This window comes from Pristis pectinata, chromosome 29, assembly GCF_009764475.1.
Source record: "Pristis pectinata isolate sPriPec2 chromosome 29, sPriPec2.1.pri, whole genome shotgun sequence".
Taxonomy (NCBI): Eukaryota; Metazoa; Chordata; class Chondrichthyes; order Rhinopristiformes; family Pristidae; genus Pristis; species Pristis pectinata.
Genome location: NC_067433.1, coordinates 20264469 through 20281596, shown reverse-complemented (window position 1 = coordinate 20281596; position 17128 = coordinate 20264469). Strand labels below are relative to the sequence as shown.

At 43.5% G+C, this 17128-nt stretch overlaps 1 protein-coding gene across 2 annotated transcripts in view; it reads right to left on the bottom strand.

Annotated features, from left to right (window-relative positions):
• The window catches only part of LOC127584413 (cytosolic purine 5'-nucleotidase-like), a 171960-nt gene that overhangs the window by 63095 nt on the left and 91737 nt on the right, over nt 1-17128 (bottom strand). For both annotated transcript variants that reach the window (XM_052041205.1, XM_052041204.1), the window contains exons 4-6: nt 15147-15220; nt 11915-12032; nt 3180-3275 (exon numbers count right to left, since the gene is read on the bottom strand). In XM_052041205.1, the coding sequence (XP_051897165.1) occupies nt 3180-3275; nt 11915-12032; nt 15147-15220 (288 nt within the window). The remainder of the gene's footprint in view (nt 1-3179; nt 3276-11914; nt 12033-15146; nt 15221-17128) is intronic.

The window sequence follows — 17128 nt, the reverse complement described above, 5'->3', positions numbered from 1 at the left end:
CAACTTTAAACTAACTCACTTTTCTAATTCTGACAAGCAGTTAACCCTGCATCTTTTTCCACAGATGCTGTCTGACCTGCTGAGTGTCTCCAGCATTTTCTTTTTAGTCCAGATTTCTAGTATAGCAGATTTAGATTTATTCCCAGTTTCTGTCTCCTACCTGTCAACCAATTCACAAACCATGCCACGTATATTACCCCAAGCCCATGGATTTTAACTTTGCACACTAACCACTTTATGTGAGACTTTATCTAAGGCCTTCTGAAAATCCACATTCCTTTCTCCTTTATCTATTCTACCATCCTCAAGATATATTCATAAATCCGTGTTGACTTTGTACTTTGTTGTAATAGCTACTGGTGTGAATTAAGAGTTGACTGTCTGCAATAAAGAATGCATTGTTGGTAGCTCTGCCTCTGTTATTTGCCTTAGTAAGCTGAAACATCAAAGAGTTACAGACACTACAGTCTCCTAACCATCCATAAGCCATTTTATGCTTTCTCAAATAGGCAGTAAGATTAACATCAATCCAAAAGGTCCAAATTCAGCTGATCACTAATCAAAAGATACAGCAAAGCTATTCTGTCCACAGTTGCTCATATCTTTGGTAAACCACATTCCATAAAAAACTTGATTTCTGCATAATTGCTTAAATTCCCCTCCATGGACACGCAATATAAAAATATTCCAAAAACAAGAGATGATGGAATTGGAATATTTCCTTTGATCTTTTCTCTATTTCTAGAACAGCACAGACAGCCATATCTATCAAGCATTTCTGTGTCTAAAGATGAAATATCCAGCACTGCAACACTTTATTCCTTTATACCTTTGTTTCACAACCTCTCATTAGTATTCCTCTACCTTTGATTCACAACCTCTCATTAGTATTCCTCTGTGAAGACCCTTTTACAGAATGCCTCATCTCCTATACTAAAATCCACAACCTGTCTGAATACCCACATGGTAGAGATGAACGCCCACCTCTTCCTGATGTCTGCACATCTTTCGTCTATTTATTCGTTCACAGGATGTGGACTCCCCCAGCAGGGTGGGGGACACCTCTCTTAGACCAAGAGAAGGCCTCTGAGAGAACATCACACATCTGCATGATGGATGTTCTCTCCACGACAGGCTTTGGGGAGGGAATTCAGAAATGGATATAAGTTTCTGCAGACATCAGTAATGCAGTACACATTAACAGACGGGAAACAGAAAGTTTCCCTATCAAATCTGGAGTCAGGCAAAGCTGCCTTCTCTCCTGCATCCTGTTTGTGTGAGGTATTAAGCCTTTTGCTGAATCCATCAAGAAAGACACTGGCATAAAAGGAGTGACAATCCCAGGCAGCAGAGGCACTCAGGTCAAGTTATCCTGATATTTGGATCATGTTGTTGGTTTCTGCTCAGACCCACAGTCAGTCTGCAGATTGATCAGCGTTTGCAACCAGCCTGAACAGGCCTTTGGAGCCAGAGTCAATCACAGCAAGAGTGAGGCCATGTCCTTTGTCAATTGGTTCCCTTCACTATCAGGTGCGACACCTGAAGGTGCTGGGAATCTGGTTTGGAGGAAGTGGAGCATGCGGCAAGAAATGGCTGCAGCAAGTCATCAAGGTGAAGCAGAAATTGGTGACATGGAAGTGGCATTCCCTTGGAATGGTGAGCAAGAGGTGCTCTTGGTCTTGCTATACATGGCACAGGTGATGCCTGTACCCTCCTCCTGTGGTGTGGCAGTCAGCTGAGCTATCTTCTGTGTCATCTGGAGATCTAGGATGGATTGCATCCATCAGGACAGGATGTACAAGTCTCCAGAGAAAGGGGAGAAAACATACCCAAACATACTTCATCCTGATGGCCACCTTTGTGTGTGGCTGCATCAAGCTGTCCATAAAGCCTGATTTCAGAAATGTTGAGATTCTACATCCCTGGAAAGCATGAGCTTGACCCTTTTGCCATGGAATGTTCCATTCAGTTGCACCTTGCTGCACCACCAGTCACCCTTAGAAAAAGTTCTGTGTAAAAACACCTATAACCACAAGTCAATCAGGCAGTGGTCGGCATGGGAAGTCCTCCTGTCCATCAGAAGGATCCTGTGGGATGGCTCCAGGAAGAGACTGTCACAGTCATTTGCCAGAATGGCTCATCACCAGAACTAGTGTAGCAGTTAGTGTAACACTATTACAGTGACAGCGACCCAGTTCAATTCCCACCACTGTCTGTAAGGAGTTTGTACGTTCTCCCCGTGTCTGCATGGGTTTCCCCTGGGAGCTCCGGTCTCCAAAGAGACGTAGAGGTTACATGCTATGTTGGTGCCGGAAGAGTGGCGACACTTGTGGGCTGCCCCCAGCACATTCTCAGTAACGCAAAAAGACGCATTTCACTGTGTGTTTCGATGTACATGTGACTAATAAATATCTTATCTTATCTTAAGCAAGCACCAAGCTAGCTAGTGGTGAGAAGGGTTTTCCTGGTGATCTGAGCATTTGCCAAGGTCTGGAAAGGGATGACATTATCCTTGGTGTAATTTGTCACAGGATTCTTGTGCTATAACATCGACTGCTGGTGAAAGATCATCAATTCAGTGAAAGATGCACTTTGGTCTGCCTGAAACTTGTTGGTGCAAGAAGATGTCTGCAAGAGAACCTTGCTAACTGACACACTCCAGGGCGCAGTAGTACAAACTGAGGGACACACTCAAGCTTGGTACAGCGACCGCAAAGGCTCTTTACACAATTAGAATTCTGTGTGATGCCAGAAAGAGAAGATGACAACAGAAAGTAAGAGCAGGAGTAGGCCACCCACCCCTCAAACCTGCCACACTATTCAATACAATCATGGTTGATTTGCTCCAGGCCTCAATTCCTCTTCCATGCCAGTTCCCATTGCCCTCAATTCCCCAATCATTCCAGCCAGGCAAAACATCCTCCCAGCAACAAGAATTTTGTACGCTTCATTTTTCTAAATTCTGGAGAATACAGGCTTAGTCTGCTCAATTTCTCCTCATATAGCAAACCCCAGGATCCTGCTGCTGATGCTTAGAAGGAAAATGTTAGGTGGAATGGTAGAAGCTTGCTTCAATAGTTCAGACCGGAATGGACTGGCTCTCTGTACACCTGAAATCACAGAACCAGGACTACTTTCACCCTGCGAGTGTTATACAAAACTCAAATTGTTTTACTCACCCCTTGAGGAAACTGAATCCATGAGCACATACCAAGATGTTTCCATGGGAGTCCACTTTCAGAAGGTTCCCATGTAGCGTATCAAACACAAGTCCTCTGCAAAATATGGTTGAAATGTGAGTTTCCAACACAGATATGCAAAATCTACAGACAAAAGCCAACAATTCATTTACACCAAAGGCAATATTTAATAGGGCAGGGAGATGGTGGGATCACTTTCTCCAGTCATTTAATTTCCACATCTCTCGTTATTTCTCGATCCATCTACCATCAAATAGAGATCTTAAAGAACAGTACCCTATCTAAGAAAAATGAAAAACACAATGATGCTGGAGGAACTCAGCAGGCCAGGCAGCATCCGTAGAGAAAAGCAGACGGTCAACGTTTCGGGCCAGGACCCTTCTTCAGGACTGAAGATAGGAGAACGGGAAGCCCAATATATAGGAGGGAAAAGCAGAGCAGTGACAGGTGGACAAAAGAGGGGAGGTGGGGTGGGCACAAGGTGGTGATAGGTAGATGCAGGTAAGAGATAGTGATGGGCAGGTGCAGGGAGGAGGGGGGAGCAGATCCACCAGGGGATGGGTCAGAGGTGGGTAGAAAAAAGGGAGGTAGGCTAGGAGAGGAAAGAAAAGCAGAGGCATGGTTGGGGGTGGGGATTACTTAAAGTTGGAGTATTCAATGTTCAAGGTTCCAGGATGGAAAATGAGGTGCTGTTCCTCCAGTTTGCACTTGGAATTCTCCTGGCAGTGGAGGAGGCCGAGGACCAACATATCTGTGATAGTGTGGGAGGGGGTATTGAAGTCCCTTCTTTTGTCCACCTATCACTGCTCCGCTTTCCCCTCCTATATATTGGGCTTCCCCTTTTCCTATCTTCAGTCCTGAGGAAGGGTCCTGACTGGAAACGTTGACCGCCTGCTTTTCTCCATGGATGCTGCCTGGCCTGCTGAGTTCCTCCAGCATCATCGTGTTTTTCATCTCGATTCCAGCATCTGCAGTCCTTTGTTTCTCTACCCCAACTACAAAGGTGCCCTAAAAAATCAGTTATCTTAGGTGGAATAAATGTTTCCTGATTCATTAGGAAATTTTCCATCATTATATAGCCAATCAAATGAGACTTGTCACTGTAGTAACTGGAACAAAGGCTTTTGATGAAAGGTCATCAACCTGAATGTTAACTGCATTTCTCTTTCCATAGATGCTGCCTGACCCGTTGAGTGTTCCAACACACAGAGGTTTTATTCCAGATTTCCATCATATGCATTTTTTAAATTTAAGATGCCCAGGTCCAATCTGTCCCACAGTCACATAAAATATATCATCAACACAAATACCCAACATGGAAAACTGCGTAAAATTACCATGTGTGGAAAAACTAAAAATGTGCCAACCCAGCGATGTGTCACAAGAAAGGAATTATATACTTCCAGAAAAGGAATCAGCAAGGATAGAAACATTTTTTTAAAAAAATGGATAATAACCAGAACAATTAACAATTTCTCATGTGATAAAATACAAGATGAATTAGTATTCCAGTAGCTCAGGAGTAGACGAGGGTGAGTTGGATCAGGAGTAGCCACCTGGAGAGTGGGTACAAAGCTAAGGCCTGGCCTGAACTATGTGGAGCCTGGAAACAGGCGAATTTCAACTCAAAGCAGACCTCTTAGACAGACAGTCACATGTTAAGATTGCAGACAAGTTGTCCATTCGGGCCCAAAGCTTAATCTGAATAAGACTTCAGGTCAAAATCAATCCATCAGTAAGCACAGCTCAGTTTGTGATCAAACATGATAAATTGCATCTAAAAGCAATTCACTGTGGGACACATAGAACATAGAGAACGTAGACACATTCAAAGACAACGGTGGAGCTCCCCTAGTCCTCACCTTTCACCCTCACAGCCTCCATATCCAGCACATCATCCTTCATCATTTCCAGCAGCTGCAACAAGATCCCACCAATAGTCACATCCTCTCCTCTCCAGTCCTCTTCGCCTCCTGCAGGGACCACTCTCTTCGTGACTCCCTGGTTCACTCATCCTTCCCCTCCCACCCCTCCCTGACCCCTGACACCTTCCCGTGCAAACTCAGGAGGTGCAACACTTGTCCCTACACTTTCTCCCTCACCACCATCCAGGGACCTATAAAGCCCTTCCAGCTGAGGCAAAGAGTCACGTGCAACTCCTCCAAACCTCATCTACTGCATTCAATGCTCCCGATGTGGCATCCACTACATCAACAACACCAAGCGCAGACGAAGCGATCGACTCAAAGAGCAGCTGCAGTCTGTCCGCAATGGCCATCCCGAGCTCCCAGTTACATGCCATTTCAATTCCTCTTCCCAGTCCCACACCGACCTCGGCCTCCTCCACTGCCAGGGGGAGGCAAAATGCAAGCTTCATCTTCTACCTGGGTAGTCCTAAACCAAATGGCATGAACATTGAGTTTTCCAATTTTAGGTAACCCTCTCCTCTGGCGGGTTGTTTCCCCCTTTCCCCCCTCCTCCCAATCCTCCTTGGGTCCTCCCATTTTTGTCCCCTTTCCCTCAAAGCTGCCCCCAGCCCCCGATCGGCCATCTTCATTCCCCTTCCCCTCTTGGTTCCATCCACCTACTACCACACATTTTACCCCCTTCCCCACCGCCCCCCACCCCCCCATCTGGTTCTGGTCCCAACTCAATGGTATGAACATTGACTTTTCCAGTTTCAGGTAACCCTCACCTCTGTCTCTCCCCACACACCCCCCCCACCCCTTTCTCTCTCTTTCTGATCCTCCTCCAGTTCCCCCCATTTTATCGCCTTTCCCTCACACCCTCACGTCACCCATCTCCGTCCCCCTCCTGGGGTTCCATCCACCTACCACCCACACATTTCACCCACTGGCTCTCCCCCTCCATCTAGTCCTAGTTCCTTCTGCCTTTCACCTCTCCCCTAATGGCTCCCATTAACACCTTACTTACTCATCAGATTCCAGCATTTGTAGCCTTTGTGTTCCGGCCTTACCCTCCTGCGGCTGGCTCCACCTTCACTCTCCCCAATTCCATCTATTATGTATCCCAACTCCACCCCTCCCCCTCCCTTATCTGGCTCAATTTGCACACCATCCTGACTTGGAAATATATTGCTAGCCCTTCATTGTTGCTGGGTTTAAATCCTGGAACTCCCCGCCCAGCAGCAGTGTGGGAGCAGCTTCACCAGGTTCAACCCCACTCTCTCACAGGCAACAACAGATAGACAATAAATGTTCAGATCCCAAAAATGAATGTATAGGACATGCATTCTGTCTATAGCCCTATCCACTTGTACATACTATACAAACATCAGTGCCTCCATTATCAACACAGCCTGTGTGATCCTTGAAAACACACACTATCCACTGGAAAGTATATAATTTTCCAGCTACCAGAACCGAGTTTACTGAGGCTGACAATAGCCCACTGGCCCACAATGATGCTGCACCCCTTCCCCCATAAGTCACTTCCTTATTTATTAGTTTTCAGAACAGACAGGCAAGCAAGCTCCAGTTAACAAAAACTGTCTTTGCAAAACAGCTATTCAAAGTAATTATTCAAATTCCAGTAATATCCTTCCAAATTAATTCTTACTGGTGGTTGAACACAGCATTTTGCAGTGTGACAATGTAATACACCAGAGAAAACATTTGAGAAGTTTGACATGAAGCACAGACGGATAAACTGTTTGAATATTATTCTCAATATTTGCCCTAATACATGACTAGGATTGGCACATCACTGGTTTGATGCAGAAAGTGGTTTAACCAAGGTGAACTCAATTGGACTTTCTTTTAATCATTGATAATCCAATAGTTGGCTTTAAAGAAAATCCAAGTGACAAAGTCATTGAACTCAACCTATGACTCAAAAAAAATTGCTTAAGCTTTGCAGCGTTTGTATAAAACTCTTAATGTGCACTCAGACCACTGTTTGCACTATTATACATTAAGAGATAAAAGAAGGGTTCACCCTGGACATGTATATGTTACTGAGGTCAGTTCTGGATAGCCAAACAAAGATGGATGAGCAGTCATGATTTGACCTACATGCTGAATGAAGGGTATCCTCTCGACATGCTCATGGTATGAAAATGGACAGATTAGCAAGTTGCGAGGAGGACACAAACAGCCTGAGAAGGGATATATACAGAGGTTAAATAAGTGGGCAATGAAAACGCTAATTATCCTTTACACAGAGTGAGACTACAGTATGTTGTGGTACAAAGGTGTCTGGGGGGGGGTTCCTAGCACATGAAGCACAAAATGTTAGTGTGCAGGTACAAGTAATTAGGAAGGCTAATGGAATGTTGGCATTTATAACAAGGGGTATGAAATATAAAAGTAGGGAAATTTTGATATAACTTTAGAGGGTGCTGGTGAGGTCACATATGAAGCACTATGTATAACTTGGTCTCTGTATTTAGGGAAGGAAGTGCTTGTATTGAAGGCAGTGACTAGCTTGATTCCTGGAATGAAGAGGTTGGAGTCTGAAGAAAGATTGAGAAGATTGGACCAATACTTATTGGAGTTTAGGAAAATAAAAGATGATCTTACTGAAGCATATAATATTCTGACGGAGATTCATAGGGTGGATGCAGAGAGGTTATTTTCCCTGGTGAGGGCATCTAGAGCTGGGAGAAAGGTTTTAGAATAAGAGGTTGCCCATTTAAGACAGAGATGAAGAGGAATTTCTTCTTGCAGAGGGTTGTGAATCTTTAGAATTCTCTAACCCAGAGAGCTATGGAGATGGAGGAATTGAATATCTTCAAAGTGGAGAGTGACAGACACTTAAAACTACATGGGAGGCAAGGATTATGTGGAGAGGCCAGTAAAGAGGGGCTGAGGCCAAGGTTGTTACTGAATGGTGGAATCGGATCAAGGGGCCGACTGACCCACCCCTGCTCCTGTCGCATTATTTTCTAACACAGGCTCACCATGCAACTGGATGCCACTGCCATATCATTAATTATTCACACACATCAATGTATCTGCCTTGGAGATTTCCTTACTCCCAGCCTACACACCAACACACACATGCAGCCTCAGAAAATTTATCATAGATAAATACAAGCAAAACATTTTGTAGAACAATGTAAGAGAGGTCAATTCAGTTTCATCGTGACCATAACTGTGATAGCTCTTCCTAGTAAAGCTTCGACTCCCATTTTATTGCCCAGCCTTTGCCTGCATTTCTTTTTTCAAACACTCGTCGGGTTCTTTCAATCAATGCATTGCCTTAAATAGGCCACTCTATGCTACCATAGATCTATGTTAAAAACATTTCTAACTCCCTGTTCTTTATTTTAATACTAATCCTGAATCTATCAACCAAAATCATAATTAATACCCATGTGTTTTCATTCTGAATCCTCTTAAAACATCACCATAATTTTGAAAACCTCATAAATTTTTAGGCGGGCAATCCCTTCACAAATAGTTACTGATCATTGACCCAGTCACATCCAGTATGTGATGGTGTATTTCCTGGTGAACAAACATGATGCACAAATAAGATGAGGGTTTTACCACAGACAAATGGTGCAGAAGGCTATTGTGATGGCTCTGTTCTCTACTTCACTTTCAATGATGCCCATGTGCATTCCTATGGGTCATGTAATATTTGCCCATCTAAGTTTATGGGATAAAATATATTTTTTTAAATTTTTATTTACAGCGTGGTAACAAGCCCTTCCGGCCCAACGAGTCCGCGCCACCCATTTTAAACCCAAATTAACTTACCCGTACATCTTTGCAATGTGGGAGGAAACCGGAGCACCCAGAGGAAACCCACGCAGACACCGGAGAGCCTACAAACTCCTTATAGACAGTGACAGGAATCAAACCCTGATCGCTGGGGCTGTAATAGCATCGCGCTAACCGCTACGCTACCATCAATCAACAGTTCTGAGGCAATTTATCCTGAATATTTACGGTAAACTGCCACATATTAAGAATGGTGAGTCGCTTCATAAATCCATAGCCATTACATTACAGTAGGTGCTGCAGTCAACATGAATGGATGTGACCAATTGGAAATATTAGTGCATTGCCTTGTGCTACATGATAATCAAAATGGCATTAACTTAAGACACAAATTAAACGAGGGAAGAAGTACAGACAATTACTGGAAAAGAAAGTAATCTTTCTTTCTTGTGGGAGGAAAGCGGAGCACCCGGAGGAAATCCATGCAGTCACAGGGAGAACGTACAAGCTCCTTACAGACTGCGGCCAGAATTGAACCCGGGTTGCTGGCGCTATAATAGCGTTACACTAACCACTACACTACTATGCCTCTAATTGATGCATTCTCCAAGTAGAACACACTGATTAGCCGCACCTCCTAAGATGCCATTAATTAAACATTGTTGAAAATACCTGGCAAGAACCAAGGGCAACATCCAGACTCTTGAGTGCATGTTTTAAATACCCCGTGGGCACCTCATTTGCTCTCAGATTCACTGGATTTCTATTCACGATCTCTCTCCAATCCCCATTTTATAGATCATCCTCTTTGACCCACTGTTTCCCTTTTCAGACTTCTTTCTCTGCTTGCTGTTCCCTCTTCAATGATCTCTGTAGTTATCACACTCATGGAATGGGAAAGCCCGTCAAGCTCACCTTATACTTACATAGCAAAATGTCCCATGGAACCTGACAGGAGCATTATCAAACAAACATCAAAAATTGCTCTCTTCTGGCTACTACCATCGAGGAGGTGGCACAGGAGCCTGAAGACCCACATTCAATGATTCAGAAACAGCTTCTTCCCCTCCGCTATCAGATTTCTGAATGGTCCATGAACCCATGAACACTACCTCGTTATTCCATTTTTTTTGCACTATTTATTTATTTTTGTAATTTATAGTAATTTTATATCTTTGCACTGTACTGCTGCCACACAACAACAAACTTCACCTCACAAAAATCAGTGATAATAAATGTGATTCTGATCGACACTGAGCCACGGGAGATATTTGGAGAGATAGACAAAAACTTTGTCAAAGAGTAGATTTGAAGGATCAAAGAAAGGTAGAGGAGGAGAAATTGAGGTTGGGATTTCCAGAGCTAAAGGAACTGCTGCCAGTGGTGGAGTGACTACATCTGTGGACAGCTAGTGGTCACAATTAGAGTAGTGCAGATATCACAGAGTATGACACAGCTGTCAGAGGTTACAGTAGTGGGAAAACACACAATCACATTGGCACCCCACTAATGTCCAGCTGCTTTGTCTCAACCTCCCACTACCCCAGTCCAAAAGTATGCGTATGGAGCATTTTTAACCAGCAAAACAACCAGCTCCCTCCAGATATTCATCTGTCCAATCTTTCTCTACAGGCCACATCTCTGTTTTATTTGAAGTCAAAGAGTCATACTTAAAAAGGAGCTTAATGACTTAGCATTTCCTTACTGATAGAAAGCCACTTTACCCAAAAATATTTAAGAATAAGAACCCCATGGCTGGAACTGTTCACTGTCTCTACTCCACCACCTCCAGTGATTTCAGCTGAAGTTCAAAATGTCCTTCCATCTATCATATTTGCACTTTTCATTATTTTATACATATTTTTCAGTCAAGCTAGCCTTGTTTCTCTGTAAATCACATATAAACATATGGTTTTGGATAAATAACATATCCTTTGATTTACAATTATACTGCAAGGCACATCTGTCCAATTGATTCCTATTGTTTTCAGATGAAGAGTGCAGACTTTCAATGTGCAATTGTTAATCACATCTAAATCTTTCTCCTCGTCCAGCCTTGTCAATGGAGGACCAATCACTGCATTTACATGGCTATTGTTCCTTTTAACAATGTTATTCCTTTATACTTCTCTGCACCAAACTTTCATTTGGCACTTCTTGGACAATATCCTATTTCCTCAAGTTAATTCAAGTATTGCTGAGGGGTGACCTTCCAGAAGTTTATAAAATCATAAGAGGCATAGAAAAGATGGATTGTCACAATCTTTTTCCCAGGGGAGTCTAAAACTAGAGGGCATAGGTTTAAGGTGAGAAGGGAAGAATTTAAAGGGGACCTAAGGGGTAAGTTTTTCACACAGAGAATTCTGGGTATATGGAATGAGCTGTCAGAGGAAGTGGTATAATTGGGTACAATTACAAAAGACATTTGGACAGGTTCATGGATAGGAAAGGTTTAAAGGGAGATGGGCTAAATACAGGCATATGGGACTAGCTCAGGAAGACAACTTGGTCGGCATGGACAAGTTGGACCAAAAGGCCTGTTTTCTGTGCTGTGACTTGACTCTATTTTCTACCTCCACATCAAGTTTAGTTATATTACAAGTCACCCTGCATCTCATCTTATTTACAGGGACTATCTTATTTAAAGTTTTAAACATTGAGCTCTTTAGCTCCTCTATCTCGGACACTACAAAGTGATCCTGCTGAGAGCAGAGTACTACCCAGCTCCCATAAGGGACACAGCAGATTAAACATTAAATATCAGAGCACTTATGATATATGCCAGGTGCACAGCCTTACAAAGACCAGAAAACAGGAACTGCAAAGCAAAAAAAAACAGCAGGTGCTGGAAATCCTAAATAACAACAGAGACTGCTGGTAATACTCAGGTCAGGCAGAGAAACTGTGTTAATGTTTCAACTCAATGACTTTTCACCAGCATCTCTCTCCATAAATACTCTCTGACTGCTGAGTATTTCTAACCATTTCTGTTTTTTATCATGGATGTCAGGAAATGAGTTTTACCTGGTGGGGAAGGTTGGATCATATGTGTAGAGAAGCAATTCCTGGGGATATCCAATTGACACCAAGTGATTTACCATCAGCTGAAAGGCTAACTCTTCATACTCAGGAGATCTGTACACTGTAAAATTAAAAACATTTCAGTGTTTTAACAGTATTATCAAATGCAGATCATTAGACAAAGTCTGCCAACAGCATAAAAAACCAATCAAACTGACTCAGCAAAGAGTTTCTTTTCATTTTTTACTGTCTTGTGAATTTTAAGATGCTGGTTCTTGCCAAAGACATGTTATTTAATTATTTAGTAAGCATCTATTTAATCTTCCACTTTGCTGCATGAGGCAGTTCCTCAAGGTCAAGTATGACGTGTTCACTCCAGTTCTTTGTGTTTTGAGGTGGCTGAGTGGGTGAATGTGGCCATTTTGGGATCCACAGACTCTGGGGCTTGAAGGGACAGGTGGATGATATGTTTGGGAGCACCTGCATTCTTTCCACTATTTTTGTATTGCTTCTCTGTGGTCCCGCAAAGATTCTAGCTCCTTCTCTATCTATGTTCTATGTTCTCCATCTTGACTGGACATGGGTCTAGGATTCCCAAGAGCCGATGATGAGGTTATAATTTTTTAAGGAGGCTTGGAGAATATCTTTTAAACATTTTCTTGAACCGAGAAATCTCTTGCAGTAATGGAATTTGGAGCAGAGTACTTTGGGAGTTTTGTCAGGCACAAGGGCGATATTAAAAGCACTCTATCTATGAACATTATGTGTCTTTCCTGTATAATGAAGAACTATTCTGCAGACACAAACATGGATTTGTTTAAATTTCTTTTTGATAATTTTCTGCTCCTGTATTAATAAATTCTGGTTGGAATATAGATCAATTCCTTTTTAGCACCTTGCTAGAATCCAATATTCTTCTTTAGGCAAAATAGACAAGCCTTGGTAAAGCAGCCAGCATAATCAAAGATCCCACCCACCCCAGATATTCTCTCTTCTCCCCCCTCCCATCAGGCAGAAGATACAAAAGCCTGAAAGCACGTACCACCAGGCTCAAGGACAGCTTCTATCCTGCTGTTATAAGACTATTGAATGGTCCCCTCATACGATAAGATAGACCTCACAATCTACGTCGTTGTGACCTTGCACCTTGTTGTCTGCCTGCACTGCACTTTCTCTGTACTGTGACACTTTACTCTGCACTCTGTTATTGTCTTACCTTGTAATACCTCAATGTACTGTGTAATGAATTGAGCTGTATGGACGGTATGCAAGGCAAGTTTTTCACTGTACCTCGGTACATGTGACAATAATAAATCAATTTACCAACTTAATTTACCAATTTAGGACAGTACAGCACAGGTACAGGTCCTTCAGCCCACCATGCCCGTGCCAACTATGATGCCAATCTAAACTATTCCCATCTTCCCGCACATGGTCTGTATCCCTCTTTTCCCTGGCTATTCATGTCTCTGTCTCCATACTTCTCGAACATTGCTATTGTATCTGCTTCTACCACTTCCCCCAGCAGGGCATTCCAGGCACCAACTACCCTCTGTGTAAAAAACTCGCCTAGTACATCTCCTTTAAACTGCCCCCCTCTCACCTTAAACCTGTGCCCTCTAGCATTTGACATTTCCACCCTGGGATAAAGGCTCTGACTATCTACCCTTTCTATCCTTCTCATTATTTTATATACTTCTATCAGGTCAGCCCTCACGTCTGATGCTCCAGAGAAAACAATCCAAGTTTGTCCAAAAAGCGAGCTGTTGGAGGAACAGAGCATATCAGGCAGCATCTGTGAAGGGAAATGGACAGTTGATTTTTCGGGTTGAGACCCTTCGTCTGAACCAGACAGGAGAAACCTTATTCCCTCTCCAATTATGTCAACTATTGGAACCTTACTGGTGCTCTGGCAGGGACTAGAACCAATCGGGGTACGAACCCAGGCCCTTCCAGTGAACCAGAGGCAGCAGGAACATAAACATTAAAAAGAGGAAGTGGTTCAGGCAGGTACATTTACAACTTTTAAAAGACACATGGATAGGAAAGGTTAAGAGGGATATAGGCCAAAACATGGGCAAATGGGATTAGCTTCAATGGTGTCTAGGTCGGCGTGGACCAGTTGGGCCGAAGGGCCTGTTTCCATGCTGTAATGCTCTATGTGCCCCCAAAGCCAGCCCAACCATTCAATAATAAAAGCAGAAAATGTTGGAAACACTCAGCAGGTCAGTAACATTAGTGGAAAGAGGAACAGTTAACGTTTCAGGTCCAGGACTCTCCTTCAGGGTCAACTGTTCCTCTCTCCACAGACACTGCCTGACCTGCTGAGTGTTTCCAGTATTTTCTGTTTTTATTTCAGACTTCCAGCATCTGCAGTTTTTTTGATTTTCAACCACCATTCAATATCACAGCTGATTCTCCGTGTGGTCCACAATCGTACCCAGTCCCCATATCCCCTGATGCCCTAAACATCCAAAATACTGGTGGTTCCCTACTCTTTATAGTGGAAGTCCCACTGGTTAATACTCAGTCAGGTATACACCCTCCCACAAACACTTAATGACATCACAAGCTGCTCAGTTTAAGGAGTTCGGGCTGTCCTGCAGATTCCCGGGGCTGTAAACATCAGGTTTCTTTAAATGCCAAGCATTTTAAATGCTATTTTTAGTCAATTTGTTAACATTTTAACTAAATCACTGCAACGTTAATCTCTGTTTTTTCTCTCTTCCCCCCCCCCCCCCCCCCCACCCCCACCCTCGCCCTCAACACCACCAGAGGAGATGAAGATTTTTTAAAAACTGCAGATGCTGGAAATCTTGAATAAAAACAGAAAATGGTTGAAAAACTCAGCAGGTCAGGCAGCATCTTTGAGTTGGGCACCACCAGGACTCATGCACATCAGACAGGGAACCATTGTAGAAATCAAGCGATTCCAGCCTTTACAATGAAACATTCACAACTCTCTGGGGTAGAGAGTTCCAAAAGAATTGCAACCCAATGCATAAGAAAAATTTCTTCATCTCAGACTTATACAATCTACCCAAGTTCAAGACTCTCCTGCTAAGGAAACAAACTGGGAAACCCCTTGGAATCTCCAAAGAGCTCACCTCATTCCTGTTACTCTGTGTGGTTTACACAGGTCGTTGGATTCAAGGGCTCTGCTTTCTCCCAACATCTCACAGAAGTTACGAAGTTTAACCAGTGGTGTTCAGGATATGAAAGCTGATGTACCTACCTGCCAAGGTGTAGTCCATGTCGAATCCAAAACATTTAATCTTCTCAAGTGCCAGACTCCTGTTCACAAACACTCTAAAGACCAAACATAAAAATATGCAATTCTCAAACAAATGGGCACAAAAAGTAAATCGAGTCCACTGACAATATGACACCTTTGAACAAAGATGTGTTAATGTCAAACAAAATACCACAGAAGGCCATTCTGAATTGCTTTCATAAATTATCTTGGTGTAATTTAAGAGATGTCCCCCTGGCTTTCACATTGTATTTGGGAATAAGAGAAGACAAAAGGAACGGGGAGTCAGAATTGCTACTGGTAGAGAACCTAGACTGGGAGAATAATTTTGTATGTCCCACTGCTTCTACATTAATGACTCTATGTGGTACCAATCTCAATCCTGTCCTACTACGACATCGTGCAGTTTAAGATACAGTGTGAGCACTGTACGTACCAGTATTAATCTTGTCCCATTGATGTTCTGTATGTACCAGTTTCAGCCTTGTTGTACTGTGGGTTCTGTCTGTACTAGATTCAGTACCTTTTCTCTCTGCCATTGTCAATACAAGTCTCAAGACTGTTCAGCTGTAGCCACTCCATGCACCAGACATAATCCTGTCAAATCCAGGCTGATTGTCCAAACCAAGATCTGGACTAATGCTTCAGAGACACGAGTTCAAATCCCTTTTACTGGGAATTTAAATTCAGATTAATTAAGTGATCTAGATTCTTAAACAAAATAGTATCAGAAATAATTACCATGATGAACTGGAATGTCAGAAAACCGATCTAATGCAAAGGAAGTTCATCGTACTTACTCAACCAACTCCAGAACCACTCTTAACTGCCCACTGAACTGACCCAGCAAAGCACTTGGTTATCAAGTGACAGCCCAGCATCACGTTCTCAAGAGCTATTAGCAAAGGGCAGCTAAAAGGGCTGTTTGCGAGGTGTAAGTGCTGAGCTTGAGGACTAAGTACAGAGGCTTTGATGGGGGGAGGCTTTGGCGAGATGGCTAAGTGGTGACAAGGTACAGTAAATCAAAGTAAGGTCTTTCTTTTTCTCTTTGTGCCAGCAGTAAATTAGGGGTAGAAATGGCAGTCAGTGGAGTAGTGGAGTGGATGCTCCTCCTGTGAGGTGTGGAAGATCAGGGAGAAGTCAGGTGACGACCATGTTTGCTGGAAGTGTGTCCAGCTGCAGTTCCTCTCAGACCACATGGATCGATTGGAGTGGTAGCTGGACTCACTGAAGGGCATACAGGAGGCATAAAGTGTTATAGACAGGGGTTTCAGGGAGGTGGTCACACCGCAGCATCAGCTAGATGGATGGGTGACAACCAGGAGGAGAAGGCAGGTAGCACGAGAATCCCGTGTGGCTCTTCCTCTCTCACACAAGTACACCGTCTTGGATACTGTTGGGGGGGATGGCTTCTCAGGGGAAAGCAACAGCAGCAGCCAGATCAGTGGCACCACATCTGGATCTGTTGAACAACAGGGAAGGTTGAAGTGTAGGTGAGTGATAGTGAAAGGGGACTATAGTCAGGGCCACAGATAGGTGCTTCTGTGGCTGCGACCAGGATGGGTGTGTTCCTCCCAGGTACCAGGGTCAAGGAGGTCTGACAGTGCATAGGGCATTCTGAAAGGAGAGGGTGAGCAGCCAGAGTTTGGGGTTCATATTGGTACCAAAGACATATGCAGGAAGAAAGATGGGGTCCTGCAACGGGAATGTAGAGATAAGAGGAGAGTTTAAAAGCAGGACCTCTAGGGTTGAAATCTAGGGATTACCAGAAGTAGGAAGAAAGTACAGTTGAACGTGTGACTAAAGAGCTGGTATAGGAGGGAGTGCTTCAGATACCTGGATAATTGGGATCTATTCCAGGGCGGGAGGGACCTCTACAAGAAGGAACAGATCACCTCACAAGCTACCCACCCTTCAAAGTCCCCTGTCCCATCAGCCATACCTGCCCCACTCCTGGAAGTATT